The following is a 21,497-nucleotide window of genomic DNA, read 5'->3' as shown; positions in this document are numbered from 1 at the left end:
GCCCCCGGCTGGTGCTTGCTGGGGGGTGCGGTGGCTCCCGCGCCCCGGGGTCCCGCCCGTGCCCGGGGCTGACGCTCAGCGAGGACAGGGGCTGGATGCTCTGGCGGTGTCCCCCACGGGCTGTGCCGGCTCCGGGGCTGGGGCCGCCGGCTGCGGGAACGGCAACAAGCGGCCGAGCCCTGCGGCTCAGAAACATGGCGGGGAGGGGGCGGGGGGGAAGGGTCCGAGCAGCGTTTGATGCTCCCGGCCGGGACTAACGGCGGCGGGGGGTGTCCCCCGGCATCAGCCCGGCCCCGGCGCCCCGCGGGAGCTGGCGCAGGCGGAACCGCGCCGTCAGCCGCCGCGCCATGGCCCGCAGCGCCAGGAAGGCGGCCGCCGTCTCGGCCAGGAGGAAGGCGAGGAACGGGCCGCGCACGGCCGTCTCCAGCGGCAGGAGCAGGACGCGCCCGTCCGTCAGCAGGAACAGCAGCACGGGCAGCTGGATCAGCACGGAGAGCAGGAGGAAGCCGGCCAGCTCGGGCACCTGCAGGGGAGGAGCCCGCTGACGGGGCCGCGGAGGCCGGGCCGGAGGCCGCGGCGGCCCCTCGCGGCCTCGGGGGCTCCGGACGGCCGGAGCCGTGCCGCCGCGGGCTGGGGCTCTCCCGAGCCTGGTGCGGGGGCGGTCCGTGCCCTGGTAACACGGCGTTACCTTCTCCTGCAGGTTCCCCACGGAGCCCAGGTACAGGCGGCAGCCCTCGGCCAGCGAGAGGACGAGCAGGGCAGCGACCAGCAGGAACTGGTAGTGCGGCGGCAGCAGCTGGTACTGTAACGGGGGCACAGCCTCGTCCCTGCAGCTCCTGCCCGGCTCCCTGTGCCCACTGCCGCCTGCTCGGCTCCCCTTGCTCTGTCTTTGCTCTCATCCCCCGTGCCCAGTGCTGCCCGCTCTGCCCTCTTGGTTTAACCATCCCTGCCTAGGAAGTTCAGTGGTTCTCACGATTTCCATTTCTAGGGGCCAGAGGTGAGGGGACAGGGTCTTTGGTGATGGGGACCCACTGATTTTGAGGAGGTTCTTCTGTCCTCTTCCTCCCCTCCCCCCTTCCCCAGGGCTCAGTGCGGCCGCTGCGTGCCCAGGGAGGCAGGGCAGGAGCAGGCTCAGCCCCCCACCCCCTGCCCCATGGCTTGGTACCTTCAGCTGCAGCATCATTCCCTCAGCCAGGCACCAGACAGGGAAGTAGTAGCCGTTGAAGTAGAGCATCATCTGAAGAGGCAGGCTGGCCAGCACCTCGGGGGCTAGGCAGGGCAGGCAGGAGTGGGAGGGCTGCCAGCACCCACTGCCTCGCAGCTCACCACGGGGAGGGCCATGGCCCCTGCCGTGGCTGGGGGACAACTACAGCTGTCTGCAGCAAATGCACTCATTTCCACTTCCCTGGGTGCAGGGACCCTTTGGGTGCTCCTGGCTCAGAGGCCCGTGGGTGCTTTGGTGATCTGCTGAGCAGGCTCACGGGGGATGGAGGGACAGCACGGCCTCCCTCGGCCCCCCTCCCGTACCTGGGTGGTGTCTGGGGGCTGTGCCGCTGTCTCCTGTCCTGTTGTTGGTGAAGAAGGAGCTGCTGGCGGCTGCCAGGCCCTGGCGGAGGTTGGGGGGCAGCAGGGTGGGCGCAGCCATGGCTGCAGCACAGGTCCCTTGCCCCGGCCCGGCCCGGCTCAGCCAGGATTAGCCAGAAGGCAGTTAACGGGATGACTCGTGGGGCTAATGCGTGAGGCCAGCTGGCCATTGGCTCCCCAGGGCCGGGGCTGCTGAGCTGGGGCACGTGGGGAAGGAAAATCCCCTCTGGAGACACCAGGCTGACCGGGGAGTTGGTGAGGGAGCCATGGCCCAGGCTGCCTGGGGAGCGTATGGAGGCTCCTTCTGGAGAGGTTTCCAAACCCACCTGGACATGTTCCTGTGCCCCCCGATCTAGGTGGGACCTGCTTTAACAGAGGAGTTGGACTGGATGATCCTTAGAGGTCCCTTCCAACCCCTGTCATTCTGTGGGAGCCAGGAGGACACAGGGCCTCTCTGCAGCAGGATTTTGGGGTGAGCAGCAGGTTGTACTTGTGGCTGTGGCAGGGATGCAGTGGCGTCCCCTGCACCTCTCCCAAGCAGGTTGTATTGATGTAATTACTGCTCAGAACTCCCTGATGAGGATGTCTGGCAGGGGATGGTGCTCTTTGCCAGAAATGCTTCTTCAAAGCCTCCAGTCTCGTTTTGCCCATGACTGTGAGCTTCTCTGCTGATGGGCTGCCCAGCATCTCCCAGCTCCAGCCAGGCTCGGGGGTCCTGGGGATGGCTGGTGAGGGTGGGGGTTAGAGAGTGGTTGAGCCAGAGGTGAATGGCAGGTGAAGGGGCTTTGGGGCCTTCACAGTTAGTCCTACCCGGAGACGTAGTCTCATCTCATCATCTTCAGCCTCCAACCCATCACAGAAGGTGCTGAAGATACCAGGAAGGAGCATCATAAGTGTGATTCTTAAGGGCCAGGCACTGGCAAGGGACATGAGAAAACAAAAAGAGGATTCTTCTGCTTGATAAAGCCAAAGTGAAGCTGCAGAGCTCGTGGCCACATGCTGCCAAAAAACAGCATATGGGGCTGAAGGTGTGGTGAGACAAATGCATGACTAGCTGAGGCCCATCAAGGGCTTCCACCCACAAGGATCAGCCCATCAAGGCAGGTCCAAGCTCTGAGCACAGCCCAGGGTGCATGTCCTTTCTCCAGCTCTTCCAAGCAGCTGGGACACCACAGTGTGGCCTCACAGCCCAGCTCAGGATAGCTGCTCCCCTGTCTTCGTGTTACTGGGAAAGAAAACTCAAACCCCAAACCAACATGAAGTGGAATTCACAGCAAATGTAAACAGGTGTGGGAAAAATACCCCCTGCTCTAAGCATTAGCCTGATGTTAGATAAGGACACTGAGCTAAGGGAGGACAGGAGGTGAGTGGAAAGGCCCTTGTGGTCATGGCTGTACCTGAGAGAGACAGCTGGGGGTGCCATAGGCAAGAAGATAGTCTGCATTGTATCGGGGGCGGGGGGTGTTTAACCACAGCCTGTAGCACCTCATGACCTCAGAAGTGGCACTGGGAATCATAGAATCATAGAATGGTAGGGGTTGGAAGGGACCTTTAGAGATCATCTAGTCCAACCTCCCTGCAGAAGCAGGTTCACCTAGATCAGGTTGCATAGGAACGTGTCCAGGTGGCTCTTGAAGACCTCCAAGGAAGGAGCCTCCACAACCCCTCTGGGCAGCCTGTGCCACTGCTCCGTCAAGACTTGCCTGGAGTTGCTTGGCCATCTTTCAGCTTGGGCCAGCTCTAGCCAGGACGAGGGCAGCCAGGACAAGTGTGCCATTGCAGGAAGGAAGGAGCCAAAGCTACTTGTGTTGCCACAACCTCCTTAGGGGCTGTAAGGAGCAAAGGGAGGAGTCTGGCATTAGCTGAAGAGGCAGCGCTCACCCAACGATGTGCAAGGTGCAAAGGCCGAGCTGGATGAGGGTGAGGCCGTGCTCCGTGTCTGGGAAACCTGACAAAACTTAGGGCAAGAGGGAACCACAAATAAACCTGTCACCTGGTGCAATGCCACCAGGAGACGTCCAGAGGGGTTCTCAGAGGTGGGGAAGGGAAGGTGTGCTGTGCCCAACACGTGGGGCCTGCCTGCATGTGAGGTGAGACTGGAGCAGGGGCTGGGGCAGAGCTGGGAGTCTGAGGGCATCACATCTGCGTGGGCAACCCAGGTGAGCAACCTAGGAGATACCTGGGCAGTCTGGTGAAGATAAATGTGATGGGGCAATGCAGCTGGGGATCAGTAACATGGTGCATGTGTCCCAGCACCTAGTGGCTCATTGCCAATGGGAACAGGGCTCTTCTTAAGAAGAGCTGGAAACTCTCTGTCCTGGCATGAGAGATTGGAAGATGTGCCTGGAGAGGTGGCAGAGGAGACAGCCCCACCTCTCCCAGCTCCAGGACCTGCTCACCACTGCTAAGCATTTGCTGGGGTGCTGGACAAGGGGTGCCAGGTAAACATTCTGCAGTGGTGCAGAGAGGCAATGCCCACAGGTCGGTGCCAGGATGCCCAGCAGTGCCAGCAGCACTGCCTGTAACCTGGCACATGTTCTCAGGAAAGCCATGGTGGTGACTGGGTTTTTTTCTGCCATGGGGTGATGTTCCCAGCCCCAGCTGAAACAGCTCTAAGGGAGGTTGGGATTTGTTGCCCACACTGCAGCTCTAAGCAGGGGCAGAAGGTCCTTCCTCAGCCTCTGCATGGGCTTCAGCTGCATGAGCAGCTCATGCCCAGCACTGGGTGAGGCTCCAGCAGAGGTGAAGTAGTGAAAGGGTGTGAGCAAAGCACCGTGCTGATCTGCCCAGGAGGACTGCAGTGGATGCCGAGCCTTCAGCTGAGCAGGAAGACAGACGCCTTGGGAAAGCTCCGCCCAGCTGAGCTGGAGCATATGGAGTGTAGGAGCTGCCAGTCCCACCCAGCATGGAAAGTGCACTGGAGAGCTCAGGGGGGAAGCTCCAGAGCTCTGGGGGACACACCATGCAGGGCCCAGCGTCCCCAGGCACTTGCAGCTTGGGAACTGCCTGAGCAGTGTCTGATCATCGCACCAGCAAGAAGTGGGATGCAAAGCTGCATCTCCTGGTAAGTGTGCCTGGGCCTTGTTCTGCCCTCAGAGGAATCCCTCAGCCACGCTGCACTGGGGACATCGACACTGGCCTTTCAGGACCCAAGGTGAAACCTCCAAGTTCCCATCCCTTTGTGGATCCAGCAGATGGTTCAAGAGAGGCCCCTGTTCATCACCAGGTTTCTACCCAGCACAGATTCCAAAGTCTGGAAATAAGGACACAAGTTGGAAACCTCCACAAAAGAGGTGCTTGTACCACCCAGCTGACCTGCAGAGGTGACCCAAGGCCTTGGAAGGAATCAGAGGTGATCAGCTCCCAAGAATAGTACTGCTTTAATTCACAGGAGGGGAATCAAAAATATAAATCTTCTTACATTGGGCTCAGGGTACAACATTGACTGCTGGGGAAGGAACCTCCCCCAGGACACAGCACTGGAAGCTCTCTAAGGGGTGTTCTACTCCCTGGCTCTACTGGGCTGACAATCATGGGGCTGTGGGCTGGCCAGGTCCACTCCTGAGCTGGAGACAAGGCTCTTCCTCCAGCAAGAGGCCAAAACAACAGCAGAGCACCAACATGGAAAGCTGAAATGAGAAATGTGGCTTTGTCACCAGGCAACAGGAGGAAGGAGTGAGGAAGGCCAGGGGACAGCCAGAAACACTCCTCCAGCTACCTCCCCTTGTGTGTCATCTCAGCAGCAGGGTGATTAAAGGAGAGAGACATTACAAGGCTGGCTGGAGGGATGGCCACCGAGCCTGGGGGCTGAACTCTGGCTGTCACATCTCTCTGAGGAGCCTGTGCTCTGCACCCTGGGGACTGAGAGCTGCCAGTGCCCAATGGGGAGCAGCGCTGCAGCCCCATGTCTGCTCCAGGACAGGGAGATGCTGTAGACACTGGGATGTGGATCCATGAGCTCCAGAACCCTCTGCTTGGGCAGGGACTCACCTCTGCTGGGGAGGCTGGACAGGGTGACCAGCCCGGAGAAGGGAGAATGTGAAACTCAAGCACAGGCTGTACAGAGCAGCTGGCAGGATCCCATCCCCTTGCCCCCCTGCCAGGTGCCAGGAAAAGCCTTGGCAAGCACTGCAGCAGCACAGCCAGGAGTGGCTGCTAGGCTCCAAGGGGATGTGCACTGGAGCTCTGCTGGGACCCAGGAGCATGTGGTAAGGGGCAACATGCTGGAAAACACAGGGAGCAATGAAAGGCACTCGTGCTGTTTCAGAGATGAGGGATGTGCTTGGGGCAGCGCCTCCTGGGGACCCCTCTCATTGTCAGCAGCAGCAGCACAGCGCCCGTGCCCGTCCCTACTCTTGGGGGGCTGCTGCTGGAGCATCCCATGGGAAGCACAGCAGCAGAGCCACATCCCAGGGCAGAGGAGCTGTGGCTGGGCTGCTGGAAAGGTCCACGTGCTGGGACAGGAGCTGGGTCCAGCCATGTCTCTGGGGGAAGTGACTCAGCCGCTGTGTCCCTGCCGTCCCCATGGCGAATGCAGCATCAGGAGGGTGCAGCCACCAGCCACGTTAGGAGCCTTTCCCAGTTAGCCAGGACATATCTCCAGTTCTAAAACAGAGAATACACCAGCAGTGCTATGAGATGATTCTGGACATGCAGAGGGAAGCGTGCTTGGCGTGCCCTCAGTGTGGGCACTGCCCTTGGCACCTGGACCATCCGTCCCCATCCCATTGCCCACACCAGTGTAGAGCCACAGCCAGTCCAGGCAGGCTGTGCAAAAACCCCTGCAGACCCACAATTCCATGTAAAACTGAATTCAAAGAGTATTTTTTTGAAACTTAAAAACAAGCTTTTGTGGCATTGAGCTGAAGATCGATGGGAAGCCACCGAGTGACAGGCACGTCCTGCTGAGCGTGGTCCCAGCCAGCAGGCACTGCCTGTTCTGGGCAGATCTATGCCCATGTCTGCCCACCCCCAGTGTGGCTCCAGCCACCCCCATCCTCACCCCCAGCCCAGCAGCATCACCTCGCTGTGGGGGGGATGAGAAACAAGCACACAGCCGTGACCAGGGCAGGAATTAGGGGCACGGCCCAAGCAGGGGGCTGGCTGTCCCTCCCAACACACCCAGGGTCCCAAACCCAACGTACTTGCCGTGACGGACAAACAGCCTAAAAGGTGCAGAGGCAGCAGGAGACAGAGAGAGAAAAGACATTCAGGTTTAGGTAGACTGGCCTCCTCCAGGTTTGCTGAGCCCCACCATGAGGGCCAGCAGTTCCCACTGCCACCAGGCTGCCCGGGAGATGCCACCTCCCTCCCAGCAGCAAACTGGACGGCCAGCAACCCTTTCCTGAGGTACTGGAGATGATGGGCACAACCCTGCCCCAGTCACTGGTGGTCAGGTGGGCTCTTGACATGCTCCTCACCCAAGGAGTGCCTAAGCTGGCTCAGGGCTGACCAGGGGCTGGGAGTGCTTCTCTCCCCAGGCTTTTTAAAAAGTCTGCTTTTATTCCAGATGTGGAAGCATCCCAGAGGCTGGGACCCACATCCTTACTCAGTTCAGATTCCCACTCTAAAGGCTTCTTCCCAGCTGTTGTCACCTCCCTGGCCTTTGCCTTCCAGCACAGCAGGTTTTGTACCCACCCTCTGCACGCAGGGGTATGAAAAAAACAAAGGGAGAAAAATGCATTTTGCCTATGAGTTACACCTCAATGAACCAGAGGCTGAGACAGCAGGGGCCAGTGCCCAGGCACTGTGGGCTCTCTCTGAGCTTTGCTCTTGTAGAGGGCTGTTCCCAGGCTGCACACACAGACCCTCTCTGTGGGTCCCCTTGACTGACTGGGTGCATCAGGCAGTGCTGCCTCGGTGAGGTGGCAGCGCCAGTGGCAGAGAGCACCACTGTCCCCTCGAGTCTGTGCAAGGATTTGGACCCTGAGGTTTAAGACAAACCCCCTGTGTGTGAGATGCCAGACCTGGAGCTGTTTGGGAAGCAGAACTAGGGGCCCAGAGTAAGCAGGGCAGGGAGATGTGAGAAGGGTACACAAGAGGGAACAGTGGGAAAGAGCTGCCCAGTGCCTGCCAAGTCCTGCCTTGGAGTGCTCAGCCCTGCTCTGTACCCCACAGCTGTGCCCAGCCTCTGCCCTGGCACTGCTGGTTCCTGCAGTGAGTCTACTTACTCCACATCACGCTTCCGGATGGTCCTGCCCGCAGCCAGGACCTCTGCCACCTTGGACACAATCGGGTCGTAGTTCATGCTGGCCACAGCCACCACCTCGTCGCTCCTAGGGCCAGGCAGAGCACAGTGGTTAGGGCAGCCCCAGTAATCATGGATCCATCACCCAAAAAGCAACATGCTAGAGAGAAGCAGGAAGCAAAGAGAAACACCCACTGCAGGGTCAGGACCCATCCCAAGGTGTGAGCAGCACAGGGACTGTGCTGGTGGTGTGGTGGGACGAGGGACAGGAGAGGGCTCCGAGCTGGCACTGCAGGCTGCACCCACTGTGCTCCCACTGATGCTCCCATGCTGGTCTGGTGAGCATCATAAGGCACAAACACAGCTCTGTGTTCTGGCACCTGTGGGAAAACACCAGTAACTGCATCTGACGGTGTATGAAAGTGTAGCCGCCAGAAAAGATGCCCGGTGGTTGCTGCCATCCAGGCGCTCACTGTGCTGCTGCCCTGTACCAGGGGAATGTAGTGGTCAGGATTTCCCTGTGGGACTCAGTTGTGCTGCTTCACATCCCCTTCTTGATCCCCACCACCGACTGGGCAGAGTGTCCACCTCTGAGCACGCTGCTCCCAAAGCACCAGGCAGCTGAGTCCCACCAGAGACAAGACCCTCATGGGCATGGGATGCCCAGCAGCACATCCCTGTCCAGCTGGCCATCACTCACCAGGATGTCAGTGCTGGTGGCAGGATGCAGCCTCAAAGGCTGAATAGGAAGAGGACGTAAAAATGCTGGAGGACTTTGGCTAAAGGTCAAAAGGCAAACAAGAAGGGCTCTTCTGCTTTGAGGTTTGCAGAGATCATCCTGAGTGCAAAGCTCCAAAGCATGAACCCAGGAGATGACTCGTAAATAAATAACTGGATAAACAATCAGAGAAGGTCTGTGGGTGAGACAGTAAACACTGGGGATATTGTTAAGTAAGCTGAAGAGTAGAAACACCCAACCAATCAAGATCTGCTCTTCCATCCCCTGCCAAATGGCTCCTTGACCAACAGAAGAACAAAGAGCAGCCACGACATGGGGTGGAAACACGTGCCTGATTCCCAGGAGGAGGAGGGCAGAAACCATGTTTCAGAAGCCACTTCATGTCTGTGGAGCCATGGGAGTAGGGGTGCTCTCTCACAACTGTCCCACAAACCCATGGGGTAGCTCCATCACAGAAGACTATGTGTTTCAAAAGACTGATTCCTAAATAAGGAGAAGAGTCCAAACCATTGGGTGTGAAGAAGGAAGCAGAGGAGAAGGGATGGTTGATTTGGTGCAGCATCCCTCAGTCCAAATGCATTAGCATCAAAGAGAAAAACTATCACCAGACAAGAAAAAGAGGAAGAAGAAATGCTCCTGGTAGCCTCTCACAGAAGCAGTGACAGGGATTTGATTTGAGCTCAGAAAAAGCAGCAGGAGATGCCCGCCAGCAGCCAGCACTGCCCCATACCTCCGACTTTCGGTGCGGGATGCCCTCCTGGTACCCAAAAGCCACCTCCTGGAGCCCCTCCTGGGTGGCAGAACAGCAGAGAGCTCGGCAGCTGCCCATGTGCCACAGCCCTGCCAGGCAGCCCTGGCCCCACGCCGGGGTTCCGCACCTCGCCTGGGGCTTGCCTCTGGAACAGGCTCTGCTGATGCGTCATTAAAGCAAGCTGACATTTCCTTTCTAGTTAGGGTTGGGATAAGTAGCTAAATGCTCTGGTTTGGAAAGGAGGAATAGAGGTTTCAAAGAAGATTATATGCTGCAAAGAGCCATGTGGCAGTGCAGCTATGGCTGCTTGGCCCTGCTGTGCTGCATGTGCTGTGGGCAGGGGGCTGCCAGGGGACCTGAGATGTGGCAGCTGTGGAGCAGCCGTGCAGGGGATGTAGAGGCAAAACCACACACAGCTCTGCGAGCCACGGCAGCAAAACTGCCAGAGATGGGGCTTTGTCTTCCCCTTGGCTCACAGTCACTCAGCACACTGCTTTAAAGCATTGCATTGGCAGTTATGTGATTCAAATGCACTTCAAAACATCAAGGTGGAGAGTGACAGCTCCATGGCTGTGGCTGTAGAAGGGGAATGTCTCCCCAGCACAGGTGGTGTCTTGGCACAAACCCACCCTTTTAGGCATTTTTGGCCAGCTCAGAGGCACGTCCATGTGTCAGTAGATGCTGGAGCCCCGTTGCCTGACGCAGGTTTTTATCCCAGGTGCACAGGCACCAGAAGGAGGGTGAGTGCCAGGCACTTGTCTGGCTCACACCACAAGGTGAGGCCTGAGCCTCTCCATGCCCAATGGACACATCTCACTGCCAGGCTCTATCCTGGAGAGATGGAAGCAAGCGGCTGTAAGGGACATTGGGCAGGACACAGAGAGGCAGTGAGATGATCTCTGCAGAGCAGGAGCTGCCTCCTGCCCAGAGCTCCCTCCTGGTCCCTGCCTGAATGCTGCTGCTGAGCAGCGTGATTGCTGAGCTTGGCAAACCTTCACTTTCCTGGTTTCACTCTCCCCATCCTTAATATTAGAAAGCACTTGAAGAAATCCCATCAGCCTCCAGGCATGAGAAGGCTCTGTGGCCCTTGATTTCAGATTGGGATGGCACAAAGGCAACAAAAGAATAAACAGCAGCAGATATTTGGGGGATAAACTCATACTGCATGGTCTTGTCAGTCCCAGGCTGGGTCCCAGGCTGGAGGAGAGCTGAGTTTCACTACAGGTGTAACAAAAGCTCATGAACTCTTTCTAACCTTCACAGCTTGTTAATAGACAGTTTTTGAGCTTAATGTGTTAAACCAGAAGCAGAAAGAGTAATGCCTGAGCTCCCAGTCCAGCCCTGGCCACAAATCATTAACACATTGATGAGATGGGAAGGAAGTCTTTGGTGGGATTGCCAGCAACAAATGAACAGAAGCCATTATCTGCTCTCAGATATTATGTGAACAGACCAAGTGCTTCCATCTGGCAGAGACAATAGGTCCAAAGATCAGTTTAAGTTGCTTAGCACCTCATTCCTCTAGGGCCTTCCATTAATGTCCTGCCATCTCTGTGTCCAGAGAGGAACAAACCTGACAGCAGCTTTGGCAAAAGTATTTTCCAGCCTAGCATGACAAAGGAATGCCTGTGCAGGAACACAGAGAAGAGAAACACTTACTTGGTATAAAATGCCACAAACTTCAGTTCATCTAAGTCTCCCTGAATGACAACATCATCGAATCCTTCCCCATGGCCTGGAAGGCAAAGAAGTGGATTCAACAACAATGCCCTTGGATCTGGCTCTAGCCCCTAAGATAGGACATTTCAGTCCAGAGCTACACAAAGAGCATCCTGCAGTCACCAGGAGACCAGCACCAGAAGACGAGGGTACCAAAAAGCATCCCTTCTTGTTCAGTGTACACTCAGGAAGACTGCCTCTGTTCGAGCTGGACCACCCCTCACGGCCACAGCCATCCCTTTGACCCTGCACCCCACGGCCAGGAGCAGACAGGCTTTGGAGGAGATACCAAAACCCTCAGGAGACAGGAAGGGGAGCAGACCCCAAGCAAAGGTTGGCACAGGGGGCCCTTAGCAAGGGAGGTGGCTGTGGCTTCTCTAACCTGGGACACCTCCACCAGCACAAACTGTGCAGCAGCCTTGGGGAGCCCCTTACCTGCGTACCGAATGCTCTTCCCAAACATGGCAGTCCACAGGTAGGGGACTGTGCTGATCTCCGTGCCATGCGCCAGCATGTTCAGCGCCGCAATACGGCCTGTGAGAGAGGCGAGAGGAGTGAGAGGGGACTGAGTGAGAGGAGCCAGAGAGGAGTGAGAGGAGCAAGAGGAGCGAAAGGAGGGAGAGGAGCGAGAGAGGAGTGAGAGGAGAGAGAAGGGAGACGGGAGCAAGAGAGGAGTGAGAGGAGAGAGAAGGGAGAGAGGAGCAAGAGAGGAGTGAGAGGAGAGAAGGGAGACGGGAGCAAGAGAGGAGTGAGAGGAGAGAGAAGGGAGACGGGAGCAAGAGAGGAGTGAGAGGAGAGAGAAGGGAGACGGGAGCAAGAGAGGAGTGAGAGGAGAGAGAAGGGAGACGGGAGCAAGAGAGGAGTGAGAGGAGAGAGAAAAGAGCAAGAGAGGATAGAAAAAAGAGGGAGAGAGAAGCAAGAAAGGAGTGAGAGGAGTGAGAAAGGAGCGAGAGAGGAGTAAGAGAAGGATGAGACTGCAGTGACAGAGGGGTGAGACAGCAGTGAGAGAGGAACGAGAGGAGCGAGAGAGGAGCAGCAGAAGAATGAAGTGGCTCTTTTGTCTCCAGTGACAGGACAAGAGGTGATGGAAAGAAGCTGAAACACAAAAAGTTCCACTTAAACATAAGGAAAAACTCTTTCCCTGTTTCAGTGAGGGAGCCCTGGCCCAGGCTGCCCAGGGAGGGTGTGGAGGCTCCTTCTTGGCAAGTTTTCAAAACCTACCTGGACATGTTCCTGTGTGGCCTGATCTGGGTGGTGCTGCTCTAGCAGGGGGTTGAACTAGATGATCTCTAGAGGTCCCTTCCAACCCTCACCATTCTGTGGTTCTATGATTCTAAGGAGTGAGGAAGCTCTGTGCTGAGGCAAGCATTGTCTCATGGTCTGCCCTCAGCATTGACATCTCCAGTCCCAGAGAAAAGGGAAACCAAGACCATATGCTCAGGCTAAACAAAATGTCATCCAGCAACAAGCACCAACAAGGAAAGGCCTGGCATCATCTGAGGCTTGGGCTGCTCCCCAGCAGGGCTGCTCCACCTGACTTGTCACCTCCACTGCCAGGAGGAATACACTCATGAGCCTGTGTCAACCCAACTTCTGCAACACTGACAGGGCTGACAGCTTGCTGAGCTCCCACTGCAAACAGGGATGGGATGGACAAACTCCTGGGGACACAGAGACTGCTGGGGTACAGTGCCTGCCACAGAGGATGGCAGCAGCATTAAAGGAGACTGTGTCCAAAGGCAGATTTTGGAGGTGTGGTTCCAAAACCTCTTATTGAGGGCACCCACCCAGAGGTCAACCTCACCACAGGGTTGTGACCTTTGGAAAGCTTGAATGCTGCTCATCATGCCAGGGTTTCCATACTTGCTGGTGTGAAGGGGGGAAGGACTCAGCTCTGCAGTGCTCTCCTGAGCCAGCCCAGCATGTGGGCAGCCCAGCTGGGGATGTGAGCCCAATCTCATATTATGATGAGTGCTCCCAAGTGTTCCAGGACATGGAAAAGATGAGGTGACTGCAGATGCCAGGGAGCACATGGAGTGTGGGAAGGCCTGTCCCTGGGCACCTCTGTGGAATGAGGCCTCATTAGCCAGTGCACCTTCAGAAGACTGACAAATGAAGGCATAGCAGATAGGATAAAACATGCATGCTTCAAAATGTTTAATACAACCACATAGCTTCCCTCTTGTCCCATTCTCTTGCCAGAGGCCTTGGAAATCCCAGCATGGTGGGGGTTGGAAGGGACCTCCAGAGCTCATCCAGACCAACCCCCTCCTAAAACATGTTCCCTTTGATCAGGTCACACAGGAATGTGTCCAGGTGGGTTTGGAAACCTCCCAAGAAGGAGCCTTCACACCCCTCCTGGGCAGCCTGGGCCAGGGCTCCATCAGCAGGGAGCACTCACTCTCACAGGAAAGAAGTTTTGCCTTGTGATTAAGTGGAACTTTCTGTGTTCCAGTTGATGTCCATTACCCCTTGCTGCACACTGCAGAAAAGAGTGTCATCCCATCTTCTTGACATCCAGCCTTTTAGGTGGTGATGATGAGGTCCTCCCTCAGTCTTTTCTAGGTTACCAGCCCCAAAACACCCCCCTAAACAGCTACATTCCCTGGGGATCTCGAAAAGGCTCTTTTCTGTGGGCCATTTACTACTGTAAAGTGAAGAGACTGAAAAGCACCTACCATGCATATGGGCCATCTGCCAGTGAGGGACGTTCACCTTCTTATTATTCCTCAAGGCCAGCGGGAAGGTGACAGCGTCCCCAGCTGCGAAGACTCCAGGGATGTTGGTTTGCATCATCTGTGGGGGAAACAGGTGTGTGTCAGTGGGGTTTGCACCCGACACAGACAAAAACAGGGAACTGATCCAGAGCTGCCACGGTCCCTGGGGACACGTGCACAACCTCTGGGATTGGACTTAGCGTTCTTCACTTGCAGAGCAGAGTATGCAGGCAGGGACCTACAGCATCCCTCTGCCAGCGGGTGACCTGGTGAAAAAAGACAGGGACTGATGTCCTGGAGTCCCTTCTAGAAGCCTGTAAGTGTTTGTAAATAGAACCTGGGTGAGTGGCAATGAGCCCCAGGCCCCCCAAGATGCTCCTCATTTGCTCACACACAGCACCCATCAGCACTAACACTGCTCAGAATCACTGGCAGCAGGGAGGAAAGGCAAGATCTTTTGGGATCCTTTAAAAGATGGATCTTTCTCTATTTCTTTCTACCCAGGACAGCTCAGAGCCAGACCCAGCCACAGCATCCAGGGCTGGGATCTGCAAACCCCTCTCTCACAGGGGTGTCCCAGCACTCCAGTGCCATGCTCTCGGCATCTCGGCACACGGAACACCCCTGCAACAGCAGTTTCGAGCCCCAGGGAAGATCATCCCAGGCTCAGCTCCCACTGCTGTGTCCCCTGGCACGGGCTGCCCCCCAGGCTCACCTTGTTGACCACAATGAAGCCTTTGGAGTCGATGTTGATGCCACTCTGCTTGAGAAAGCCCGTGGCTGGCACCGCACCTGCGGGAGAAGGTAAGGACCACCGATGCAGACCCAGGGGCTGAGCCCAAGGCCAGCAGATCTCCCCCTGCCCGGCCAACCTGCCTGTCCCAAGGGAAAGGTAGCAGGCCTGGGAGCAGAGCCAGGCACCCTGCAGACCCCCACTACTCACCCTCTGCAACCCTGGGGTCCCTGCACTCCCCACAGTGTGGCGTCTGCACACCACATTTTGTCTAATGCTTGAAGACAGGTGTTAAACCACTTCTCTTTTCTAGATATTTTGCAAAAAAGATAGATTTCAAAGTGAGCCCTCAGGTTTCCAGACAGGACCCCCCCAGCAATCTGTACCTTTTCTTCAGCTTCCTTTTTCCTTTATTCTCCTTAGCCTTCAAAACTCAGAGCAGTCAATAAAACAGCAGAAGCAGAATTAAACTAGTTCTGTGATCATCCAATCTGCAACATTTTGAAAAGTTACAGAGTGGGAAAGGGATTTTGTTCTCCCAAGTGCATATGAGAAAAAAAAATCCTCTTCTAATGCAGTGGCAGCAAAAAAAAACTCCAAAAACAAAAGAGGGGGGAAAAAACAGTTTGAGGAAGCTTTAAAAAATCATTGAGATGATGAAATTGGGATGGGTTTTTTTCTGGAAAAAACCAAAATCTTTACTATTCTCCAAACATATTTTCAGTTTCCTTTTGGGATGGAGGCTCTAGGATGGCCTTTTTCAGCTTTGCTCCACAGTGTTGCAGCCTGGGGAGGTTGGCACATTACCACCAGCACCCCCAGCTGCCCAGCCCTGGGGACCCACCACTGCAATGTCCCCTCTTGCTTGTTTTGCAGTGAGATCTCGACTGGCTGGAGAGTTGGGCAGAGAGGAACCTCCTGAGGTTCAACAAGGGCAAGGGCAGAGTCCTGCAGCTGGGGAGGAACAACCCCCTGCACCAGCACAGGCTGGGGGTGACCTGCTGGGGAGCAGCTCCAGGAGAGGGACCTGGGAGTGCTGGGTGGTTAACAAACTGAACATGAGCAGCAACGTGCCCTTGTGGGCAAGAAGCCAATGGCAGCCTTGGAGCATCAAGGAGGGTGTGAGCAGCAGGTCAAGGGAGGTTCTGCTGCCCCTCTGCTCTGCCCTGGTGAGGCCTCATCTGGAGTCCTGTGTCCAGCTCTGGGCTCCCCAGCTGCAGAGGGACAGGGAACTGCTGGAGAGAGGCCAGTGCAGGGACACCAAGATGCTGAGGGGACTGGAGCATCTTCCTTGTGAGGAAAGGCTGGGACCTGGGGCTGTTTAGTCTGGAGAACAGAAGGCTAAGAGGGGACCACAGCAATAATTACAAGTATTTAAAAGCTGTATGTTAAGAAGATGGGATTTTTTTTTCTGTACTGTTTAGTGACAGGACGAGGGGTGATGGGATGAAGCTGGAACACAAAAAGTTCTACTTAAACATTAGGAAAAACTCTTTCACTGTGAGATGAGGGAGCCCTGGCCCAGGCTGCCCAGGGAGGGTGTGGAGGCTCCTTCTCAGGAGGTTTCCAAACCCACCTGGACACGTTCCTGTGTGACCTGATCTATGTGGGACCTGCTTTGGCAGGGGGGTTGGACTGGATGAGCTCTAGAGCTCCCTTCCCACTCCTGCCATTCTGTGACTCTGTGCTTCTCCTTCATGAGCAGAGCCCCAGCCCACCAGACCCTGCACCACAGCAACAGCCCCTTACCCACACCAACAACACACACGTCGGCACGCAGGACCTTCCCGCTCTTCAGCACAACCTCTTTCAGCTGCAGGAGACATGGGGAGACATCAAAGTTATTTTAAGGATAAAACAAGCCCAAACCCTGAGCTGGCAGCTCACTTCAGTTCTGATATGCAGGTTGACCATAATTCCTTCTAATGGCAGCAGGAGGAGGGTGGCAGCAATGAATGGAGCATATTTGCTCATCAGGCTAAATCCAGGAATGTGAATTTTAGGGGCTTGGAGAAAGTAGAGGGGCCAAACCCTGTCAGTGAAGGGAAGAGCAGCCCTGGGGGGCTGCCACAGCGGCGCCCACGGGGAGCCCCTGCCCACACCCTACCTTGCCCTCCTGCTCCCGCAGCTCCGACACCTCTGTCTGCATGTAGAACTTCACTCTGTTGCTCTCGAACATCTGGAGGGGGCACATGGGACAGAACAGTGGACACTGGGACCCCAAACCACCCCTTCTTGTGGTGTCCCCGTGCCCCCATGCCCACCCTGTGGACTCGCTGCAATGGAGTCAGCAGCACCTCCGTCCAACGTGTCCAGAAGAAGGTGCTTTACAGCACAGGGAGCACCACAGGGAAGACACAGCCTGTGCTTGCTTTCCAGTGACTGCTACCATCACAGCTTAACCAATAAATGTCAAATAACAAATGAATTAGTGCAAGAAGTGAAACAAGCAGAACTTGCTCTGTCACCAAAACCACCTGCTGGATGGGAAAGTGAGATCACCTTCATGACAGCGCGGCCAACCCTCTCCCCAAAGAACTTCTTGAAGGGGACTTCCTCCAGCTCCACCAGTGACACAGAGTGAGCCCTCTCTGCGAGGTAGGCAGCCACCTCCATCCCTGGGGAACAGAAGCAGGTCTGAGTGGCTGATGGGATCCCCAGCACCCATGTCAGTGTGGAAGATTCTTCTGCTCCTGGCTGGGGAGGTAGGAGATCTGGGGTGCCACCAGACCTGGCAGATACAAGGGGCCACACCATTTCAGGTGAGATTTATGAATCATTGCAATTGGTTCTTAGGTGCAGGTTTCAAAGACTGAAGGGAGGAACTACCCACGATGAAGTCCCAAAGGGGCTCAGGAAGCTGTAGCACTTGGAGCAATGGCCCTCGGATAAGGGAAGCCTGAAAATGGCCCTTGTGACTTGCTGATTTTGGTGCTGGCAATTGCACAGGATCATTCACCAAGACATTTTCTATCTAGCTATGGGGTTTTTTTGGAAATGGATCTTTTTGATGGCCTATAGTTTGCAATTGCACCCCCCCAGTGCTTTTCTGTAGGTAGGAATGGTTGAACCACTAAAACAGTAACTGTCTTTAAAAAAGAAGAAAAACAAATACTGAACATTTTCTAATCATTTCCCTGACTAATAACCACTTTTGCTTAAGCCTTGCAGGAATGACAGTAATTTTCTTAGAACCATTCAAAGGGAAAAGAAGAACCATCAAAGAACCAATAACATTTGTTCCTGTGTATCTTCAAGATTCCTGCTAAAAAGTAAAGAGGAATAAACCCACAGGCTTTCACCTACCAACAAGACCTCCCCCAGCTGAAGCCAAACCTAGTCACACCAGCTCTGAAACCAGGTGAGCACCAGTACTGGACTTTCTGTGTGCTTTTCAGACTGGGACAGCACTCTGTGTCCATACAAAGACAAGGATGGCCACACAGCAGGGATGTGTCCTTACCACCCTCCTGGGGCTGGTGGTTCTACTACCCCGAGGTCCCTGTTTGGTGTGTGGAGGGGGTGGGCAGTGACAAATTGGGGGAGGAACTGGGACCATCTGCAGGAAGATTTGGACAGCTGAGATGCAGCACCTCACCCAGGAAGGATGCTCCCACGATAACCACATTCTTGCTCGTAGCCAGCTTCACCACACGGTTGGCATCTTCTGGTGTCCGGATGTTGAAAACATTTTCCACCTCCTTGCCTTTGCAGCTGAGAGCTTTGGGCCTGAAAGACACACATTGAGGGCAGTACAGGTGGGGCTTTTCCCTGGAGCCCCTTTCCAAGGCTCCAGCAGCATCTCAGTCTTTCTTTTTCTCACCTTTTTCTGGGATGTAGAGTCAACATAGGAAAAAACCAAATGCTGGTGGGCAATGGCCAAAGCAGGACAGCCAATGCCAGTGCAGGAGGGGCTTCTGAGCAGTCCCCCACCCCCAACCTTTTCCACCCACAGGGCTGGGATGAGCTCCCTCCTAGGGCAATGCAGCACAGAATGGGACAGGTACTGCTTTGCAAGCTTGTGCTTAACTGATGGCATGGTGTAACATTTTCAGAAGGTTATTGTGACACAGAAGACTGTCCTCCAGCAGATGCTTTGGAGCTAGACACTGAAAGGTTCAGAAGGCCCTGCAGACACAGGCTCCCATATCCATTCCTAGAGGCACACTGCTGACGCTGTACCAGTTTAATCACATCCTCCCCATCACTCACTGATGCCTGTGTATTTTTAAATATCTGGTCCCTGCATACACAACTCACATCTGGAAATGGGACAAATGATCCTAAATAATTTAGGTACCCTAAAAACATTTACCCACTGCAGAATCACAAAATCATACAATCATTACAGATGGAAGAGACCTTTAGGGTCGAGTCCAACCCCTCAGCTCACACTGCCGGGCCCATCACTGAACTGACCCACGGCCCTCAGCACCTCATCTGTGTGTCTTTCAATATCTCCAGGGATGGGGACTCCATCCCCTTCTTGGGTAGACCCTTCCAATGCTTAACAACCCTCTGGGTGAAAAAGTTCTTCCCAATGTCCAATCTCAACCTCCCCTGGTGCAATTTGAGCCCATTTCCCCTTAGCCTGTCATTCACTCCTGGGGAGCAGAGCCTGACCCCCAGCTCCCTGCAGCCTCCTGTCAGGGAGTGTCAGAGAGTGCTGCTGGCTGCCCTCAGCCTCCTCTTCTCCAGGCTCAGCACCCCCATTCCCTCAGCCCCTCCCCAGCCCCTTGTGCTCCAGCCCCTTCCCCAGCTCTGTGCCCGGCTCTGGCCACGCTGCAGCCCCTCAGTGTCCCTGTGGCAGTGAGTGAGGGGCCCAGCACTGAGCACAGCCCTGGAGCTGCAGCCCCTCAGTGTCCCTGTGGCAGTGAGTGAGGGGCCCAGCACTGACACAGCCCTGGAGCTGCAGCCCCTCAGTGTCCCTGTGGCAGTGAGTGAGGGGCCCAGCACTGACACAGCCCTGGAGCTGCAGCCCCTCAGTGTCCCTGTGGCAGTGAGTGAGGGGCTCAGCACTGACACAGCCCTGGAGCTGCAGCGTCCTCAGGGCCCAGCACAGGGGACGATCCCCTGCTCCTGCTGCCACCCCACTGCTGGTACAGGCCAGGATGCCCTTGGTCTTTTTAGCCACCTGGGCACGCTGCTGGCTCCTGTTCAGCTGCTGTCAACCAACACCCTCAGGTCCTCCCCAGGCACAAGCTCCTCATTCTCAGGTAAACCAGTTTCTCTTGAACTTTAATACGTTTGTTCACAGCTTACGTGCTTCCAGTCGCTATCAGCAGCTTGTTGTACTCCATCTTAAACCCATCCTTGAACACAGCTGTCTTGTTCTTGACATCCACAGCTGCAACCTGAAATCAATCCTAAATAATGTTAAGGGATGAAAGCTGGTTTCACTGAGCTCCCAGCCCAACCACACTGTCTGTTAGGTTTTAGTCTCCTATGTCCCTGCCCACAGGTTAGCCAACCCACACCTTAAATACTCTTAGTTGCCTCTTCATAAATCCTTGAAGGTCTTGCAGTATAAATAAAATAATGGGGAGCAATGTTTAAGCCACCAATGTCTGCACTGCTTGTAGGAGTGTGAGGAATTGCATTAACTGTGGTTTTGAACAACCACAGGCAACCTGTGCTCTGGGGTGTAAAACAGGGGGCCTGGAGGAGACCAATGTTTCTGCTACAGCATCCAGACAGCCAAAGGCTGAGACACAAATGCCTCATTTCCTCATCATAGCCTTTCACAGTCGCAGAATTACAGAATAGCAGGGGTTGGAAGGGACCTTTAGAGCTCATCCAGTCCAACCCCCTGCCAAAGCAGCTCCCACCTAGATCAGGTCACACAGGAACGTGTCCAGGTGGGTTTTGAAGACCTCCAAGGAAGGAGCCTGCACACCCTCCCTGGGCAGCCTGGGCCAGGGCTCCTTCAACTCAACAGGGAAAAGAGCTTTTCCTTATGTTTAAATGGAACTTTTTGTGTTCCAGCACTTTTTGTGTTTTGTGTTCCCATCACCCCTTGTCCTGTCACTGGATACAACAGAAAATAGTGCTGCCCCAACCTCCTGACACCCACCAGTGAGATATTTGTTAATATTAATGGGATCTTCCCTCAGCCTCGTCTCCTCCAGACTACACAGCCCCAGGTCTCACAGCCTTTCCTCAGCAGGAAGATCTCCAGTCCCCTGATCATCTTGGTGTCCCTGCACTGGCCTCTCTGCAGCAGTTCCCTGTCCCCCTTGAGCTGGGGAGCCCAGAACTGGCCCCAGGACTCCAGATGAGGCCTCAGCAGGGCAGAGCAGAGGGACAGCACAACCTCCCTGGACCTGCTGCCCACACTCTTCTTGCTGCCCCCAGGCTGCCTTTGGCTTCTTGCCCACGAGGGCACGTTGCTGCTCATGTTCAGTTTATTAACCAGCACTGCCAGGTCTCTCTCCTGGAGCTGCTCTCCAGCAGGTCACCCCCAGCCTGTGCTGGTGCAGGGGGTTGTTCCTTCCCAGCTGCAGGACTCTGCACTTGCCCTTGTTGAACCTCATCAGGTTCCTCTCTGCCCAACTCTGCAGCTGGTCGAGATCCTGCTGAATGGCAGCACAGCCTCTGGGCAATCAGCCAGTGCTCCCAGTTTGGTGCCAGCAGGGAACTTGCTGAGGGTCCCTCTGTCCCCTCATCCAGGTCATTGATGAAGATGTTGAACAAGACTGGCCCCAGAACCCATCCCTGTGGAACTCCACTGGCCACAGGCCTCCAACTCAACTCTGTGCCATTGATCAGCACCGTCTGGGCTCTGTCATTCAGCAGCTCTCCATCCACCTCACTGTCCTCTCATCCCAGCCACACTGCCTGAGCTTTCTGATGAGGATGTGATGGGAGTGTCCAAAGCCTTGCTGAAGACAGCCTGCAGGTACACAGAGGACTCTCCTTACCTGCATTTCAGTCAGGACCTCAATGTCGTAGGTGCGAAAGAACTCCTTGGGGCGTAGGGCGATCTGCTCTGGGTGGGAATCCATTGACTGCAATAAAAGCCATTTTTCTGTCACCTGCTGTGGGTTGAACAGGTGGGTGGAGAAATG

The 21,497-nt window shown here is 55.5% G+C and overlaps 2 protein-coding genes across 6 annotated transcripts in view; both read right to left on the bottom strand.

Moving 5' to 3' along the window:
• Window positions 1-253: 253 nt before the first annotated feature.
• Window positions 254-1,645, bottom strand: LOC133627123 (transmembrane protein 17A-like). Its single transcript, XM_062010322.1, has 4 exons — window positions 1,528-1,645; window positions 1,166-1,269; window positions 689-802; window positions 254-523 (listed from the first exon to the last, which is right to left on the bottom strand). The coding sequence occupies exons 1-4, from the start codon at window positions 1,643-1,645 to the stop codon at window positions 254-256; spliced, it is 606 nt and encodes a 201-aa protein (XP_061866306.1).
• Window positions 1,646-6,059: 4,414 nt separating this feature from the next.
• The window catches only part of AIFM3 (apoptosis inducing factor mitochondria associated 3), a 58,064-nt gene continuing 42,626 nt past the window's right edge, over window positions 6,060-21,497 (bottom strand). For 3 of the 5 annotated variants that reach the window (XM_062009851.1, XM_062009850.1, XM_062009853.1), the window contains 14 exons: window positions 21,351-21,437; window positions 19,693-19,784; window positions 18,029-18,159; window positions 16,933-17,048; window positions 16,538-16,609; window positions 16,180-16,243; window positions 14,413-14,489; window positions 13,659-13,776; window positions 11,416-11,514; window positions 10,921-10,996; window positions 9,241-9,300; window positions 7,755-7,859; window positions 6,729-6,749; window positions 6,060-6,189 (listed from right to left, as the gene is read on the bottom strand). In XM_062009851.1, coding sequence (XP_061865835.1) covers window positions 6,150-6,189; window positions 6,729-6,749; window positions 7,755-7,859; window positions 9,241-9,300; window positions 10,921-10,996; window positions 11,416-11,514; window positions 13,659-13,776; window positions 14,413-14,489; window positions 16,180-16,243; window positions 16,538-16,609; window positions 16,933-17,048; window positions 18,029-18,159; window positions 19,693-19,784; window positions 21,351-21,437 — 1,158 coding nt within the window. In that variant the 3' untranslated portion in view covers window positions 6,060-6,149. Of the gene's footprint in view, window positions 6,190-6,728; window positions 6,750-7,754; window positions 7,860-9,240; window positions 9,301-10,920; window positions 10,997-11,415; window positions 11,515-13,658; window positions 13,777-14,412; window positions 14,490-16,179; window positions 16,244-16,537; window positions 16,610-16,932; window positions 17,049-18,028; window positions 18,160-19,692; window positions 19,785-21,350; window positions 21,438-21,497 lie in introns of those variants that run through there. The other 2 variants (XM_062009852.1, XR_009819896.1) reach the window with 2 other exon arrangements.

This window comes from Colius striatus, chromosome 17 (genome assembly GCF_028858725.1).
Source record: "Colius striatus isolate bColStr4 chromosome 17, bColStr4.1.hap1, whole genome shotgun sequence".
Lineage (NCBI taxonomy): Eukaryota > Metazoa > Chordata > Aves > Coliiformes > Coliidae > Colius > Colius striatus.
This window is presented reverse-complemented; position numbering and strand designations above follow the sequence as displayed.